The sequence below is a fragment of the Taudactylus pleione genome, unplaced genomic scaffold (assembly GCF_031769625.1).
Source record: "Taudactylus pleione unplaced genomic scaffold, aTauple2 ptg000019l, whole genome shotgun sequence".
Taxonomy (NCBI): Eukaryota; Metazoa; Chordata; class Amphibia; order Anura; family Myobatrachidae; genus Taudactylus; species Taudactylus pleione.
Window position 1 is genome coordinate 6,458,125 of NW_028284421.1, and position 14,967 is coordinate 6,473,091.

A 14,967-nucleotide genomic window follows, 5' to 3' on the forward strand; every position below is an offset into this window, starting at 1 on the left:
ACTGGTTCGCGCATGCGTATTACAACCCATACGCATGCGCAGTTGTGCGAACATCGCTCAGAGCGAACGCTTACGAGCGGCTCTGAATCAGGCCCTTAGCCCACTGAGTGTATTATTTATATTATACAAGCTCCGTGACTGGGCTTAGCCCACTGAGTGTATTATACAAACTCCGTGACTGGGCTTAGCCCACTGTGTGTATATTATACAAGCTCCGTGACTGGACTTAGCCAACTGTGTGCACTGTGTATTATACAAGCTCCGTGACTGGACTTAGCCCACTGAGTGTATTATATATATTATACAAGCTCCGTGACTGGGCTTAGCCCACTGAGTGTATTATACAAACTCTGTGACTGGACTTAGCCAACTGTGTGTATTATACAAGCTCCGTGACTGGGCTTAGGGGGTCATTCAGACCCGCTCGCGAGCGGCAGGATGCTCGCAAGCGGGTCGATGTTCCCCACTGCGCATGCGCACGACGGAGGGAGCTCCGTCGTGCGCATGCGCGAGACCTGGCGAGCGACGGGCTCACCATCGCTCCGGGTCTCGCACCAAAGGGGGCGTGCTGTCGATGTTGATTGACAGCACGCCCCCTTTGGTGGGCGTGCCGGGGGCGTGCCTGCCAGACGGAGGCGTTCCCATGGGAACACCTACCGTCTCAAGCCGGCCCCACTGACATCACTAGTGATGTCAGTGGGAGTGATTTTGGCTCTGATAGAGCCAAAATCACTACAGGGCTTGCAGCAGTGAGACCCTACCGCAGGGTCTCCTTCGCAAGCCCGATGGTCGCGATGGTCAAGACCATTGTGACCATCATCATGGACGCTCGCATAAGCTGTGGGTGGTAACCCACAGCTATGCGAGCGTCCATGAGGACGCTCCTTAAAAAGGTAGGAGGGCCCTGATTCAGAGCGAGCGCTCTGGTCAGAGCGTTCAGCTCTGAATCAGGCCCTCAGCCCACTGTGTGTATATTATACAAGCTCCGTGACAGGGCATAAGCCCACTGAGTGTATTATTCAAGCTCCGTGACAGGGCATAAGCCCAGCGAGTGCATACAAGCTCCGTGAAAGGGCATAGCCCACTATGTCTATTATACAAGCTCTATGAAAGGGCATAAGCCCACTGAGTGTATTATACAAGCTCCGTGACAGGGCATGAGCCCACAGAGTGTATTATATAAGCTCCGTGACAGGGCATAAGCCCACTGTGTCTATTATACACACTCCGTAACAGGGCATAAGCCCAGTGAGTGCATACAAGCTCCGTGAAAGGGCATAGCCCACTGTGTCTATTATACAAGCTCCGTGAAAGGGCATAAGCCCACTGAGTGCATAGAAGCTCCGTGACAGGGCATAAGCCCACTGTGTCTATTATACACACTCCATGACAGGGCATAAGCCCAGTGAGTGCATACAAGCTCCGTGAAAGGGCATAGCCCACTGTGTCTATTATACAAGCTCCGTGAAAGGGCATAAGCCCAGTGAGTGCATACAAGCTCCGTGAAAGGGCATAGCCCACTGTGTCTATTATACAAGCTCTGTGACAGGGCATAGCCCACTGTGTGTATACAAGCTCCGTGACTCCAGTTCATAGTGATAAAGTAATATGGATCACGAGAATGAACCGAGAGGAGAGCAGAAACAACAAGCAAATGCTAGCATTGCAGCGGCTGGAAATCCATCACTTTCATCTAAAGTTGATGCTCAAGGGCCTACAGGCTTTAAAAACTTAGGGAACCTGAAATCAAAAAATTTAGATTTCACAGGGGTAAAGACAAAAAAAACCCTCTAAAGACTACTACTATTGCAGGGAAACAAAAAATTGGCAACATACCATTCACCACACGTAGCGGAAAGGAAAGACTCAGGCTTTGCCCTTTATTTCTGAGTGGTGGTTCTGCAACTGTCAGTGAGGCATCTTGTGCCTCTCATGATGATAAAAGACCTTTTCAATCAGACTATAGAAGTGTGAAAAAATTTAAATCCAATAAGGCAGTAGATCACACTGTGTTTTTTGAAACACAAATGTCAGAAATCCCTGAGGAGAGTCTAAGTGGGTCCACGAGTGGCATTGCTATGTGTAAGCCTGACCTTTCAGAGAAGCCACCCTCCACAGTTTCTTTTCCATCTGTAGTTGTGGGGATGAGCAGTATTGCTGAGGACATAGAAATTGAGGATGCCACTGTGGAATTGCAAGAGGATGAGAGGAATATATGTGCAGCTGACGCTGGCACTAATGAGGATGTTGAGGATGAGGATATTATTTGTATAAGTCAGGCACCAGTGGAAGCAGCTCTTGGCCAAGATAAGAAGGCCAATGCCATGCCTGAGCATAAACTAACAAATCCACATCTTTTGTGTGGAACTACTTTTACCCAAACCCTGACAACGTTTGTCAAGCCATTTGTAGCCTCTGTGGGACCACAGTTAGTAGCGGTAAGGACATTAAGCATCTAGGAACCTCCACGCTATTACTTCATCTGCAGCGAGCTCATGACAGGTGTTTGATAACAGAAACTACTGCTAAAAAAATAATAACAAGCAGTCCAGCATTAGCTAGATGCCTTCTCTCTACTAAATCCCAGCACCTGCAATCTCCGCCTACAACACCTTCCTCCTCAATATCTTCAGGAATTATCAGTGGTAGTACAGCATCCAATTTGTTAATGCTAAGTCACGGTGGCTCCTCCACTTTCCAGGACACCTCAGAAGAAACTGAATCTTTTTGCACTAGGCCTGCTGTTGCTGGTGGATCTTCATCCCAGAAGTGGACCAAGAAGACTACTAGTAGTATACCAAAAAAACAATTGACTGTTAAAGAATCTCTTGCAAGGGGAAGCAAGTATGACAGCTCTCACCCTGTTGCACAGCAGATCACTGACGCCATGACAGTTATGCTAATATTAGATCTGCGTCCAATATCTGCAATTAATGCAGTGGGATTTACACAGTTAATTGAGGTCATGTGTCCCCGGTACCAAATTCCATCTCGGTTTAATTTTACCCGAAAAGCCATTCCTCGGCTGTACCAGGACGTTAAACAGAACCTAATTACTGTCCTGCAAAATGCTATTGTACCCACTGTCCACTTAACCACAGATATGTGGACAAGCGGTAGTGGACAAACTAAAGATTACATGACTGTGACGGCCCACTGGGTGGGTGAATCGCCTTCAGCAGCAGCAGTATCTAACAAACAACACCAGCTCATTCAGAGGCAGGCAACTCATTCAGAGGCAGGCAACTATGTGCATCACCGGATTCAATAAGAGGCATACCGCTGACAACCTCTTAGAAAAACGAAGAGATGTCATAGAAACATGGCTTACCCCACATGGTTCCTCATCAGGATTTGTGATTTCTGACAATGCTACAAATATAGTGAAAGCATTACAGCTGGGTGAATTCCAACACATCCCCTGTTTTGCTCACACAATAAACTTAGTGGTGCAGGGTTTTTTAAAAAATTACAGTGCAGGAGATGCTGTCTGTGGCCCGAAAAATTACGGGACATTTTCGACATTCAGCAACAGCATGCAGGAGATTGCAGCACCTGCAAGAGCAGTTTAATTTGCCCTGCCATCAACTGAAGCAAGAAGTGGTAACGAGGTGGAACTCAACCCTGTATATGCTTCAGCGGATGGAGGAGTAGCAAAAAGCCATCCATGGCTATACGACAAGCCATGACATTGGGAGAGGAGGGAGAATGTACCTTAGCCCTGCACAGTGGAGAGTACTTTCTGTCTTGTGCAAGGTGCTCAAACCATTTGAAGTTGCCACTTGTGAAGTGAGTGCTGACACTGCTAGCTTGAGTAAGGTGATTCCCCTGATTTCGCTTTTGGAAAAGCAGCTGGAGAAATTGAAGGATGAGATTAAACAAAGTGATTCTGCAAAGTATGCTGGACTGATAGATCAAGTCCTTGGTTCGCTTCGCCAGGATCCACAGGTGGCCAAGATCTTGAAATCTGATCATTATATTTTAGCAACCATGCTTGATCCTAGGTTCAAGTCGTATGCTGTGTCTTTCTTTACAACTGACCCAGATCTTAAAAGAACCAAAGCGCTCCTGGTCAGCAAGTTGGCAGCTGAAGTGACACATGGCACTACGATGACGTCTCCTCCTTCGGTTTCTCCAGCAGCAGCCAAAAAAAAATTCACCTTTTCCAAAAGACCCAGTGGTGATGCAGATAAGTCAAGTCAACATTTTGACATCTGGTCGAGTCAAAAAGATTTGCCCAACACCAGTGACACCTCTACCGTAACTCCATCTAATAAAAGAATGGTGGAGGAATATTTTCAGGACACCATACACGTAGACATGTCACAGAGTCCCTTCGAATATTGGAAGAAAAAAAAGGCAATTTGGAGACCCTTGTATAAACTGGCTTTGCATTACTTAAGCTGCCCACCCTCCATTGTGTACTCGGAGAGAGTTTTCAGTACAGCCAGGAACCTTGTGAGCGAACGACGAAGGAGGCTACTTCCACAAAATGTAGAAAAAATGATGTTCATTAAAATGAACTGGAAATTTCACGAGGAAAACCTTTCCCGCCAATCATGTCACAGTACAGATACTTCTGTAATGGTGGATTCCAGCGGGGATGAACTGATATTGTGTGAGGAATCGAATGATGTACACACTGATGAGGGTGAGGATGGCAATGATGGTGACATCATGCCACTGTAGACCTGTTGCCTTTAGTAGATTGGAAGATTTTTTGTGGGGGCCCAAACAAACCAAGCACTTCAGCCACAAAGTGGCAGTACCTGTCGCTGAAATGCTTCGTTTGTTAAAGTGTGCATGTCCTTTTTAAGATCCAACATAAGGGTGGGTGGGAGGGCCCAAGGACAATACCATCTAGCACTACCTTTCATTTCTGCCACTGCTGTGTGGCATAGTTTCATAGATGTGCTTTAAACTGTGGTGTCTGTGCCACTGCGCCGCTGCTCTGACGCAACCAGTCAGCTCACTGCAACCCTTAGCCAATAATGGTGAAAACAATAATTTAAGCTGTGAGGTGGTCTAAATTGACTGTAAATGACTGGAAATTAATGTTATTGAGGTAAATAACACTCTAGGGGAAAAAAAAGCCCAATTTATGTCATTTTAGATTGTTTTGCTAATTTTGGCAAAAAATTCAAATCCAAATCCAAAGCCAGTCACCGCAGTTTGGCAAATCCAAATCCAAAGCCGGACGACGAATTAGAACCAAATCCAAATCCAGCAAAAATGGTCCGGCGCACATCCCTACTTTTAGTCAATACCACATTCACTTGGTTTGCAGAACATAGCAATGGCTCGTGAAGATGGCACGTATATACAGTCTGTTTCTGTCTTATTTGGACTACTCAGTGCAGGATACGCTGCTCAGATCAGCATGTGAACATCAGACAGTCTCACTTAAGCAATTAAATGTAAATTCACTAAGAATCGTGGTCGAGATAGCAATCACGGGTGTGTTTGGCTATTTTTTACAACGCACATATTTAATAAAGGCAAAAGGGTAAGAAATCTTGAAACTCTCTGCAAAACACGGGGGAAAAACTAATAGAAATAAATACACCATCAGCCAAACTCGCATGTACTTTCCATAGACAGGAATACAACACAGGAATTTACCAAGACTCTTGGTTATAATTACAGGTATAATTTAAGCAAACTCAGTTCAAAATAGAAGTTTTAAATAGACTACCTCCTGAGCTGCGTTTGAAGCAGAAACATGCACAGATCAGTGTGAACCGTGTATGTTTCTGCCTCTAATTAAGGGGAAAAAAAGGATTAAATTAAGAAAAAAAACAGCATGGGGTTCCCCCCTAAAAGCATATCCAGTCCCGGGCTCTGTGAGCCAATCCTGGATCAAAAATTACGGGGGACAAGATGTGTAGGAGTTCTGTTTTTAAAAATATGGGAAAAAAATGGCATGTTTTTCAAACCTGCACCGGGCTCAAACTAGTCACAGTGTAATGCCACAGGCAGAGGACCCTTTCACCGCGTTCCCCGGCCAAAACATTAACACCTCTAGTCAGCCCAGCCCGGGGAACCCAGGCGCCCCCCTCTCCTGAGCACCCCAGGCCTGGGCTGAAGTCTGGGACTTTTTCCTGCACCCCTTGCTGGTGGGTGCAAGGGTAACAGTCATAATAATAATTTGTACTGTTATTTTTTACAGTGGGACTACAGGTGCTAGCAGGCGGCTGGCACCAGTACCCCCACTATAAAAAAAAATAGTAAAAGAATCACAGTACACACACACCATACACAGTAAAAGTTGATTACATACAAACACACACACTATACTCACCTTGTCCCCGGTGTCCAGTCCAGAAGCATCTGGGTATTTCCCTTAAAAGAAAAATTAATTCTCACCCGGCATGCCGACCCCTTCATGCAGGTAAGTCCTCTTCTCCAGTAGAGATCCCGGCCATTAAAACAATAAAACGAGTGTCTCGGTCCATTTCGGACAGAAGAGATGTATGTTTTTCCACATACAGCTCTTCTCCGCTAAGTGACGTAACCCACGAGGTTTCCTGCACTTGCTGGGCTGTCAGCCAATCAGAGGCCGCTATACTAGAGTAAGCGACCGCTGATTGGCTGCGAGTGGCCTGACTGTCAATCAACAGCCAGGCCACTGATAGGCCAACAGACAAGCCTAGATATTTTGTCCCCAATATTTTTTTGAACCAAGACTGGTCATGCTTTTTGAGGGGAACCCCACGCCATTATTTATTTTTTCATTTTTTGCTTTTTTTTTTTTTTTTTTACACTATACACACATGCAGCCTGCACGTATCTCACTGATATGTACAGGGCTGCCATCAGAAACTGTGGGGCCTGGGACTGACAAAATAGCCTGGGCCCCCCCCTGGTTATTAAATCCAGTGCTCTGCCCAGCTGTTTTATTCCCCACTTCACTCCCCTCACCCCTGATTATTAAATCCAGCGCTCTACCATCTGCCCAGCTCTTCTTTTTTTTCCCTACTTCACCCCCACCCCCTGGTTATTAAATCCAGTGCTCTGCCATGCTCTGTTATTCCCCACTTCACTAACCTCCCTGGTTATTAAATCCAGTGCTCTGCCATCTACCATGCTCTGTTATTCCCCACTTCACTCCCCCCCATGTTATCAAATCCAGTGCTCTGCCCAGTCTGCCCAGCTCGTTTTCCCCACTTCACTCCCCTACTACCCGGTTATTAAATCCAGTGCTCTGCCCTGTCTGCCCATCTCTTTTCAGCACTTTACTCCCCTCAATGCCCCACCCCTTGTTAAATCCAGTGCTCTGCCAAGCTCTTTTTCCACACATTGTTTATTTATTAACAGTTTCTTATATAGCGCAGCATATTCCGTTGCGCTTTACAATTGGAACATTAATAGAACAAAACTGGGTAATAACAGACAGATATATAGGTAGGAAGGCCCTGCTCGCAAGCTTACAATCTATAAGGAAGCACTTAACTCTCCCCCTTATTAAATCCAATGCTCTGCCCAGCTCTTTTTCCCAACTTCACTCCCCCCCCCTTATTAAATCCAGTGCTCTGCGAGTCTGCCCAGCTCTTTTTTTCCTCCCTGCCTGGCCCGCTGTGCACAGCTTTTTTCCACTTACCTTGTGTCCTTGAAGAAGGCCCTGAGTTGTTACCGCTGGCATCTTCTCTGCTGCTTTCCAAGCAGATGCTGCTCCTCATGCGCAGGGGCTCCTCCGAACTCTCCCACCAGCGGTGCGGCATTACGTCATGACATCATGCATACCGATCCCAGAACAAGCTTTATTGAACATGGGACCGGCAAGTGTCTTGTAGGCTTGACTGGAGGAGCGGCCAGAGCGGGCCCTGGCTGCCTCCTCCATTTACTTAATGGGGACTGGGTCGGCGGCGATGGTGGGCGGTAGAAACGACCGGCCCCCTTTTTACTGGTCAAAGGGGTAGTGCGGGCTTCAGGCTGTACTGTGGTGGATGGTAGGAGCAGGTGGGCCTGCCAGGGTCCGGGCCCGGGACTCCAGTCCAGGCAGTCCCCCCCTTATGGCGGCCCTGGATACGTGCAGGCTGCATGTTCGTGATTGTTTGGCTGTGGTGAGATACAGGGAACACAGAGGATAAACATAAACTAATACACCATCAAAAAACACGATTCAACAAAATATGTTTCTTGGTAAATTTGAGTGTTTCAGTTGTCAAAAGTTTCCCCTGTTCCTGCAATGCTGTGCGTGTTTAAACGCGGGTAATCTCGGACCAGACACAATTCTTAGTACATTTACCCCTTAGAGCAGGGGTCTTCAACCTTTGGCCTTCCAGCTGCTGTGGAACTACACATCCCAGCATACTCTGCCACCGTTTTGATATAACAGCATGCTAAAACTGTGGCAGGACATCCTGGGATCTGTAGTTCCACAGCAGCTGGAGGGCCAAAGGTTGAAGACCCCTGCCTTAGAGAGATTCCAAAGCTTTAGCTATAGCTTTGGTGCAAGTCCCAAAAGGACAGATGTTTGAGTACCCATAGCCTGTCAATTATAAACCGAGTTACATTGCATATCAAAATTACTGCAATTTTCAAATAAATAAAATAAAAATTGTTGGAAATGTAGATATTTATTTGTTTAAAAAAAAAAGAGGGAGAACCGAGAACACAAACCTTCTTTACAGAAAATTGACTTGTAGAATGCATTGCTCTAAAGCAGCCAAGTAGTAGTGCACCAGTCCAGAGCTTGGTACAAGTAACTGTAACTAGTTTTATTAGCAGCACAGAAATAAACTAAACATACAACTAAATTGTAGCCTGTCCCGCTCTAACTAAACAAAATGATTCCTTCTCCCAGAGTAGAGGGTCCTTTAATGTTCCTCACAAAACAGAAGTCTTTAGCATAGCACTTACATTCAGTAATTACAATGTCTCTCAACAGGCCAATAACCTGTTCCCCAGGCAGCAAGAGACTGACACACCCTTTAACATTCTCTCACAGGTGGTCTGGCAATCAAGGCTGCTAACAGCTTGTGTCTGAAATAACTGAGAAAAGTACTCATGGTGTAGTATTTCCACTCCAAATGAATATCTGCTTACCGGACCTAAGCTTGTTTGAAGGCCTATCACAATATATAGAATTGTTTTACTGCGCTATGCACTGTTGGATTTACAAATTTAGAAAACTCTATATAAGGTTTGCTGTCTGTTTAATTAAACAGGAGGCTTGAATAAAATGAAATAAATCTACTTTAATACAATGGTCCACAGATAGACACTAATAATCAAATGTACATATATAAAATCAAACAGAATGAATCAATCATATAGTAGCAAGGATCAAATGGCTCTCTAGCTTAAGTGCATTGCTAGGAGAAAGTAACTGTATCACTGAGATTCTACAGCATAACGTTCTAATGTTCAGCTCCTACACCAATGGCTACAAATGTAGCAATAAGTTTCCAATGGTGAGGCAGCTCACTTGCACTGCTTAGATTGCAATCACTACTGGCGTCCCAGTGTGAAATGCAGTCACGCTGGAGGATAAACGGGTGCTGACAGGTGCTGCTGGTGGAACGGTAGCTGTGTGTGAGCATACCGCCAGCTGACACACAGCTACCGCTCCACCAGCAGCACCTGTCTTCGGCTGAGCTCTCCGCCAGCTGACACACAGCCACCGCTTCACCAGCAGCTCCTGTCTCCGGCCGGGCTCACCGCCAGCTGACACACAGCCACCGCTTTATTAGCAGCATCTGTCCCTGGCTGTACGGCATCCGGCTTCATCCAGCCGCGGAATTACAACGTCCAGACGGGCTGAGCTGGGACGGATATTATTGTGATCACGGATTTCCAGGGGTGAGATACTCCAACTGTCATTACTTACCCGTTTTATCCTCCAGCGTGACTGCATTTCACACTGGGACGCCAGTAGTGATTGCAATCTAAGCAGTGCAAGTGAGCTGCCTCACCATTGGAAACTTATTGCTACATTTGTAGCCATTGGTGTAGGAGCTGAACATTAGAACGTTATGCTGTAGAATCTCAGTGATACAGTTACTTTCTCCTAGCAATGCACTTAAGCTAGAGAGCCATTTGATCCTTGCTACTATATGATTGATTCATTCTGTTTGATTTTATATATGTACATTTGATTATTAGTGTCTATCTGTGGACCATTGTATTAAAGTAGATTTATTTCATTTTATTCAAGCCTCCTGTTTAATTAAACAGACAGCAAACCTTATATAGAGTTTTCTAAATTTGTAAATCCAACAGTGCATAGCGCAGTAAAACAATTCTATACTCTTTTCTGATTTTGTGGAGACTTCTGTCTCCAGGTTTTTGACCAAACCTGTATTACTTGCAGCTGGCACTGATTACAACCAAACAATTTTTGTATTGAGCGCCGGGGTATTTGCAGCTTTGACTGCAAATAGTTTTTTTCCTATCACAATATATGTTTCGTAACAGCACCTGGATGTTTTTTTCTCTTTATAGTATATCTCTAGAACACACCCACATACCAGAGAGCACCTAATATTGAATGGGGATGATAGTGTAGTATTTTATAAATAAATTGTATTAAACATAATATTTATAGATTCCATGCATGCAATTTAAAAACTTGATCAGAGGTGCAGTTCTAGTAGAGTAAGTGTTCCTAAATTTCTGTTTCATCCAAATTGGGAGCACCAGCAGATGATTGGCAACTTCTGCATACCGGTATCCAGATGATGAAGGCTCACCCGACGCATTTCATCTTTTGGATTTCCTCAGAATACATTCTAGCCAGATGCAGGGGACATGGAGTGTTTAGCACCTTAGGTGACAGCACTACTTGCACATACTTCCCTATGGAAAGATAGATAGATCTGTCTATTTGTACTCAGACATTTCTAACCTGTTTAGATGTTACATAAACATATATATTCTAAAGAAAGTGCCAGGTCCTCGATGAAACTGTAGCAATGTGCGTTAAATGCTGAATCAATAGGCAGAGGGCAGTACAGAGTAAGACTTGTAACAGGACACTAGTGACTGCCAGCAATATAAAATCTATGTTGATGACTTGGTATAATGGAAATAGACTATTAGTTTCTGTAAAAACTTGCTTACATTGAGGCTATTTATATTACTGGGAAAATGGGAAATCCGTCAAGTTAATCATGGTCTCTATAGGCCAAAAGTCTTATTTAAAATTAAAAGAAAACATAACCTAAATGCATACATAAAAATAAAACTTAAAAAATTAAAATAAAATGTATACCTTTGCTTCAAAGCCCTTTTAAGTCTTTAAAGTAAAAATAATTTATATTTGGTATCTCAACTACATGATAACTACTTAATGATAACATTTTTGGCCAAATGTATAGATTTCCACTAATTATTTAAAAGTTACATACTGTATAACTGAAGCTTTAAAATGTATAATTTACTTGTCAGTATACAGTATAATGGGCTAAAACAGCGCTGGATTAGGCACGTCAGGCAAGTGTCTAGGGGTGGCACTGCAGTAGATTACGTTCCTCCTAGGTCTACTTTCCATTCTCATCCTTCCACTTCTGCACATAGGAATCAGGGTTTCTGCAGACCCTCCTCTTGTTAGTGTGGGCTTATAAGGATTTTTTAAATCATCAGCTTCAAATCAGATTGCTCCCCATATAACAAAACAATTACAACCACGAACAGCTTCTTATGGATTTAGTGTCAATTCACAAATAATATCATGCTCACATTCATTGTACAGTATTGTACAAATATATCTTTTCAGCAACTATTCCTTTTAAAACCTTCAATTTATCGCTAAAACAAAATAAAAAGCTTAAAATAGTGAATTACTATTATTTCAGCTATTATTACTGTACAACTATTGCATTTACAATATCATAGCTGGCCAGGCATCTTTAGTAATGGACAAAGGGCCTGATTCATCTTAGGACGGAATTGCAAAGCTGCACACAAGCAGCTTTGCAATTCCGTCCTTACAGATATGGTAATACAGCAGGAGGCATCACGCCCCCTGTATGCATTACTTATCCGTTGTACAACGCAGCATCGGAAAATCTGCGGGAACATCGGCTGGCTAAGTGACCCATGGGGTAATGCAAACCGGCTGCTGCAGATGAGAGAAAGAGGCTAGGAAATCACCACCAGCCGACAGAGATCCTGACCTATTCCCCCCCCCCCCGAACTGCAGCGCCACGCCTCCATTTCGGGAAATGGAGGCCGTCGCCACCCCCTCCCACCAACAAGCGGCAGCAGACTGTCAGTCACCGACAGTCTGCTGCCAGTCTGTGTGCCAACACGCAGGACCCGTACTGCACATGCGCAGTACAAGTCAGGTGCCTGCACAGATTCCCGACCATCAGGAATCTGCGTGCAATGCTTAATCAGGCCCAAAGTCCATTAAAGGAAGAAGTCCCTGATGCAGGGTTTCTTAATTGACAGTGGAGTCCAAATATAGCATAAGTCCATGACCTGCGCTTCACAAGCATGCTGCCTGCTACTCCCAAAGATTAGAGGTGGGGAAAAAATATATGTGTATATAGTTTATACAGTACAGTATATAAGAAGTGTAATAAGTTATTGTTTTCTTTAGCATTACAGATAATAGGAGTAAGAGCAAGCAGGAAGAAAAACATCAGCAAGATTACCACTTGGATCACTTCCAGGAGGAGAACAAACAGTACAAGATGACCTCCCGTGTGTGCACAGTCTCTTAAAGGAGACGCTAACGTATAATCTTGTAGCATTTGGCCCAAATTTAATAGGCTCTGATTTTCTAATTCCGGCAATTGTTAGATTTAAAGCAGTAATTAGTTTTAAGGTAAAACCAGGTTATTTTGCTTTAAATTTAGCATCTATATCACCAAAATTGTGCCGGGACCATCAAATTAGAGCTTATTACATCTGTGCCTTTGTCTTTAAAAGAAAAAGTTCTATTGTGTATCTAGTCTATTTACATTTAAACACAGTTAAATTAATGTGATCAAGTATCAAGGGCCTCAATTTTGTTGTTTCACAAGTGACATTTACAATGGCTCTTTATGGACATATTCCCAATATGTTTAGACTTGTCTCTTTTCTGTACATTCATTACTTAATACCATTCTAAACGTCAAAGACATGAAATCAGATTTTTTTTCCATTAGTCAACAAGTTTGCTAATACAGCAGCACTGAAACTGTTCCCACGCTACAAAATAACATTTTCCTATGCCTGTTGTTTACTAGGCCTCCAGGAAGAAAAAAATGACCATAAGTTTTATGGAAAAAAAGTGACCGGAACGACTTTAAAATATTATTTGTAATATAAAATAATGACACAGTGCATGTGAGTGCTTTGGTGGCAGTGATATGACTGCATACTGATTGTCATATACTGTATTTACAATGGGAAGAAAGCCAGTTCTACAGTATTATTGCTCGCTCATCTTACCTGCATACGCCGTGTAGTATGAAAAACTAGTCACATTACATATGACTGCGGAGGTCGCAGGGTGGGGTATTCAGACGCGGTATGGCATACTGAGGGTCTGATTCACTACGGAACGCAATTCTGCTTATATGCACACATCGCAGTTGCTAATATCAGCGGTGCTATTTAAATGTGTGCATTCATATTGTGATCGCAGCCTGACATAAGGACTCCCCCTTCCCCTTACTCACATCAATATAGCAGGGGAACATAGCAAAACAATCAGTAACATCAGACCCATATGCACAGTTAAGGAAGCCCAGACCTCACTCAGAAATTACTAACTTCTGAGCAAGCTATGAGACCTCAGGAGGCATCTGGTATCGCAGTAGCTAAATTATGCATGCCCATGCAACGGCATTGAAACGCACTGGCACGCCTGCGTTTGCACGCCCTCCCCCTCGTCAACACCCATAAAGGCTACTTCCTGTCAATCACTCAGTCATAATCTGCGTAGCCTCTGTGTACGCAGCTCTGACCGCAGTGTCTGGCTCGTGATCACACACTGTGATACATACGCATGCGTAGTGCTAATTAAGCATGCGTAGTGCTAATTAATCGACCGATTGCGTGCATATTAGCAACTGCATTCCTTGCCGAATTAGGCCCTGAGTCATAGCTTGGTGTACTGAGATGCCGGCGAGTGCAATACTGCTATTCATCCACCAGGTGTTGCTTTTGAAAACCGCCATTGCATATGCTTGAAGTCTTCAATGTATTCAAATGATGCTTTTTTGGTTTCTTCTTTTTTTTATCTAAACAGACCTTTTTCTGTGCTGAGACTTGTACTTGAGTGATAATTTCATAGAACGCCCCTCAACCCCACCGTTGATTTGTAAAGCATGTCAGCACTGTGTGAATGCCACACATCACTGCCAAAATTTCTGCTAGGCCAGTGTTGGCTAACCTTTACACTCCAGCTGTTGTGGAACTATATATCCCAGCATGCCCTGCCACAGTTTTAGCATGCCCTAATAGCAAAACTGTAGCAGTGCATGCTGGGTTATGTAGTTCCATAACAGCTGGAGTGTCAAGGTTAGCCAACACTGTGCTAGGCGCTTCCATGGCACAAGTAATCACAAATGCAATCTTTAGTAATATAGCCCGCCATGCAGTATTACTACAGTAAATTAAAAAGACTGATTATACTGTGCAGTGCGGTACGTGATAGGCACATCTGTCAGGGTTTACTATTGTATTCTGTTGTGCCATAACCATCCACTGCTGAATTATTCAACACTGTAGTTTTCATTAGTGGAGCAATCACCACCCAGCAGTGACCCTGTGTATTGCATGCCATGGATCCTCTTGTCTCTTACCACACCTTACCATACCAACCCACACTATTTTCATGCTGTGACTAGGATGCTTATTTGCTGTGACTAAAGCAGGGATGAGCGTGGACACATCTATATAACATACAATAAATGCAGACATGTGCAGGACTTCATATACAAAATAATAAATCATAATATGGCTACATGATATGGAACTAATTACAGTATACTGGTTAGTAATGTTGCACGATGGAGCAGTCGCTAA

The 14,967-nt window shown here is 43.9% G+C and overlaps 1 protein-coding gene across 1 annotated transcript in view; it reads left to right on the forward strand.

Moving 5' to 3' along the window:
• Positions 1-12,671, forward strand: part of LOC148540302 (uncharacterized) — a 181,211-nt gene extending 168,540 nt beyond the window's left edge. The window contains exon 8 of the mRNA XM_088443136.1: positions 12,548-12,671. Coding sequence (XP_088299262.1) covers positions 12,548-12,671 — 124 coding nt within the window. The remainder of the gene's footprint in view (positions 1-12,547) is intronic.
• Positions 12,672-14,967: the final 2,296 nt, after the last annotated feature.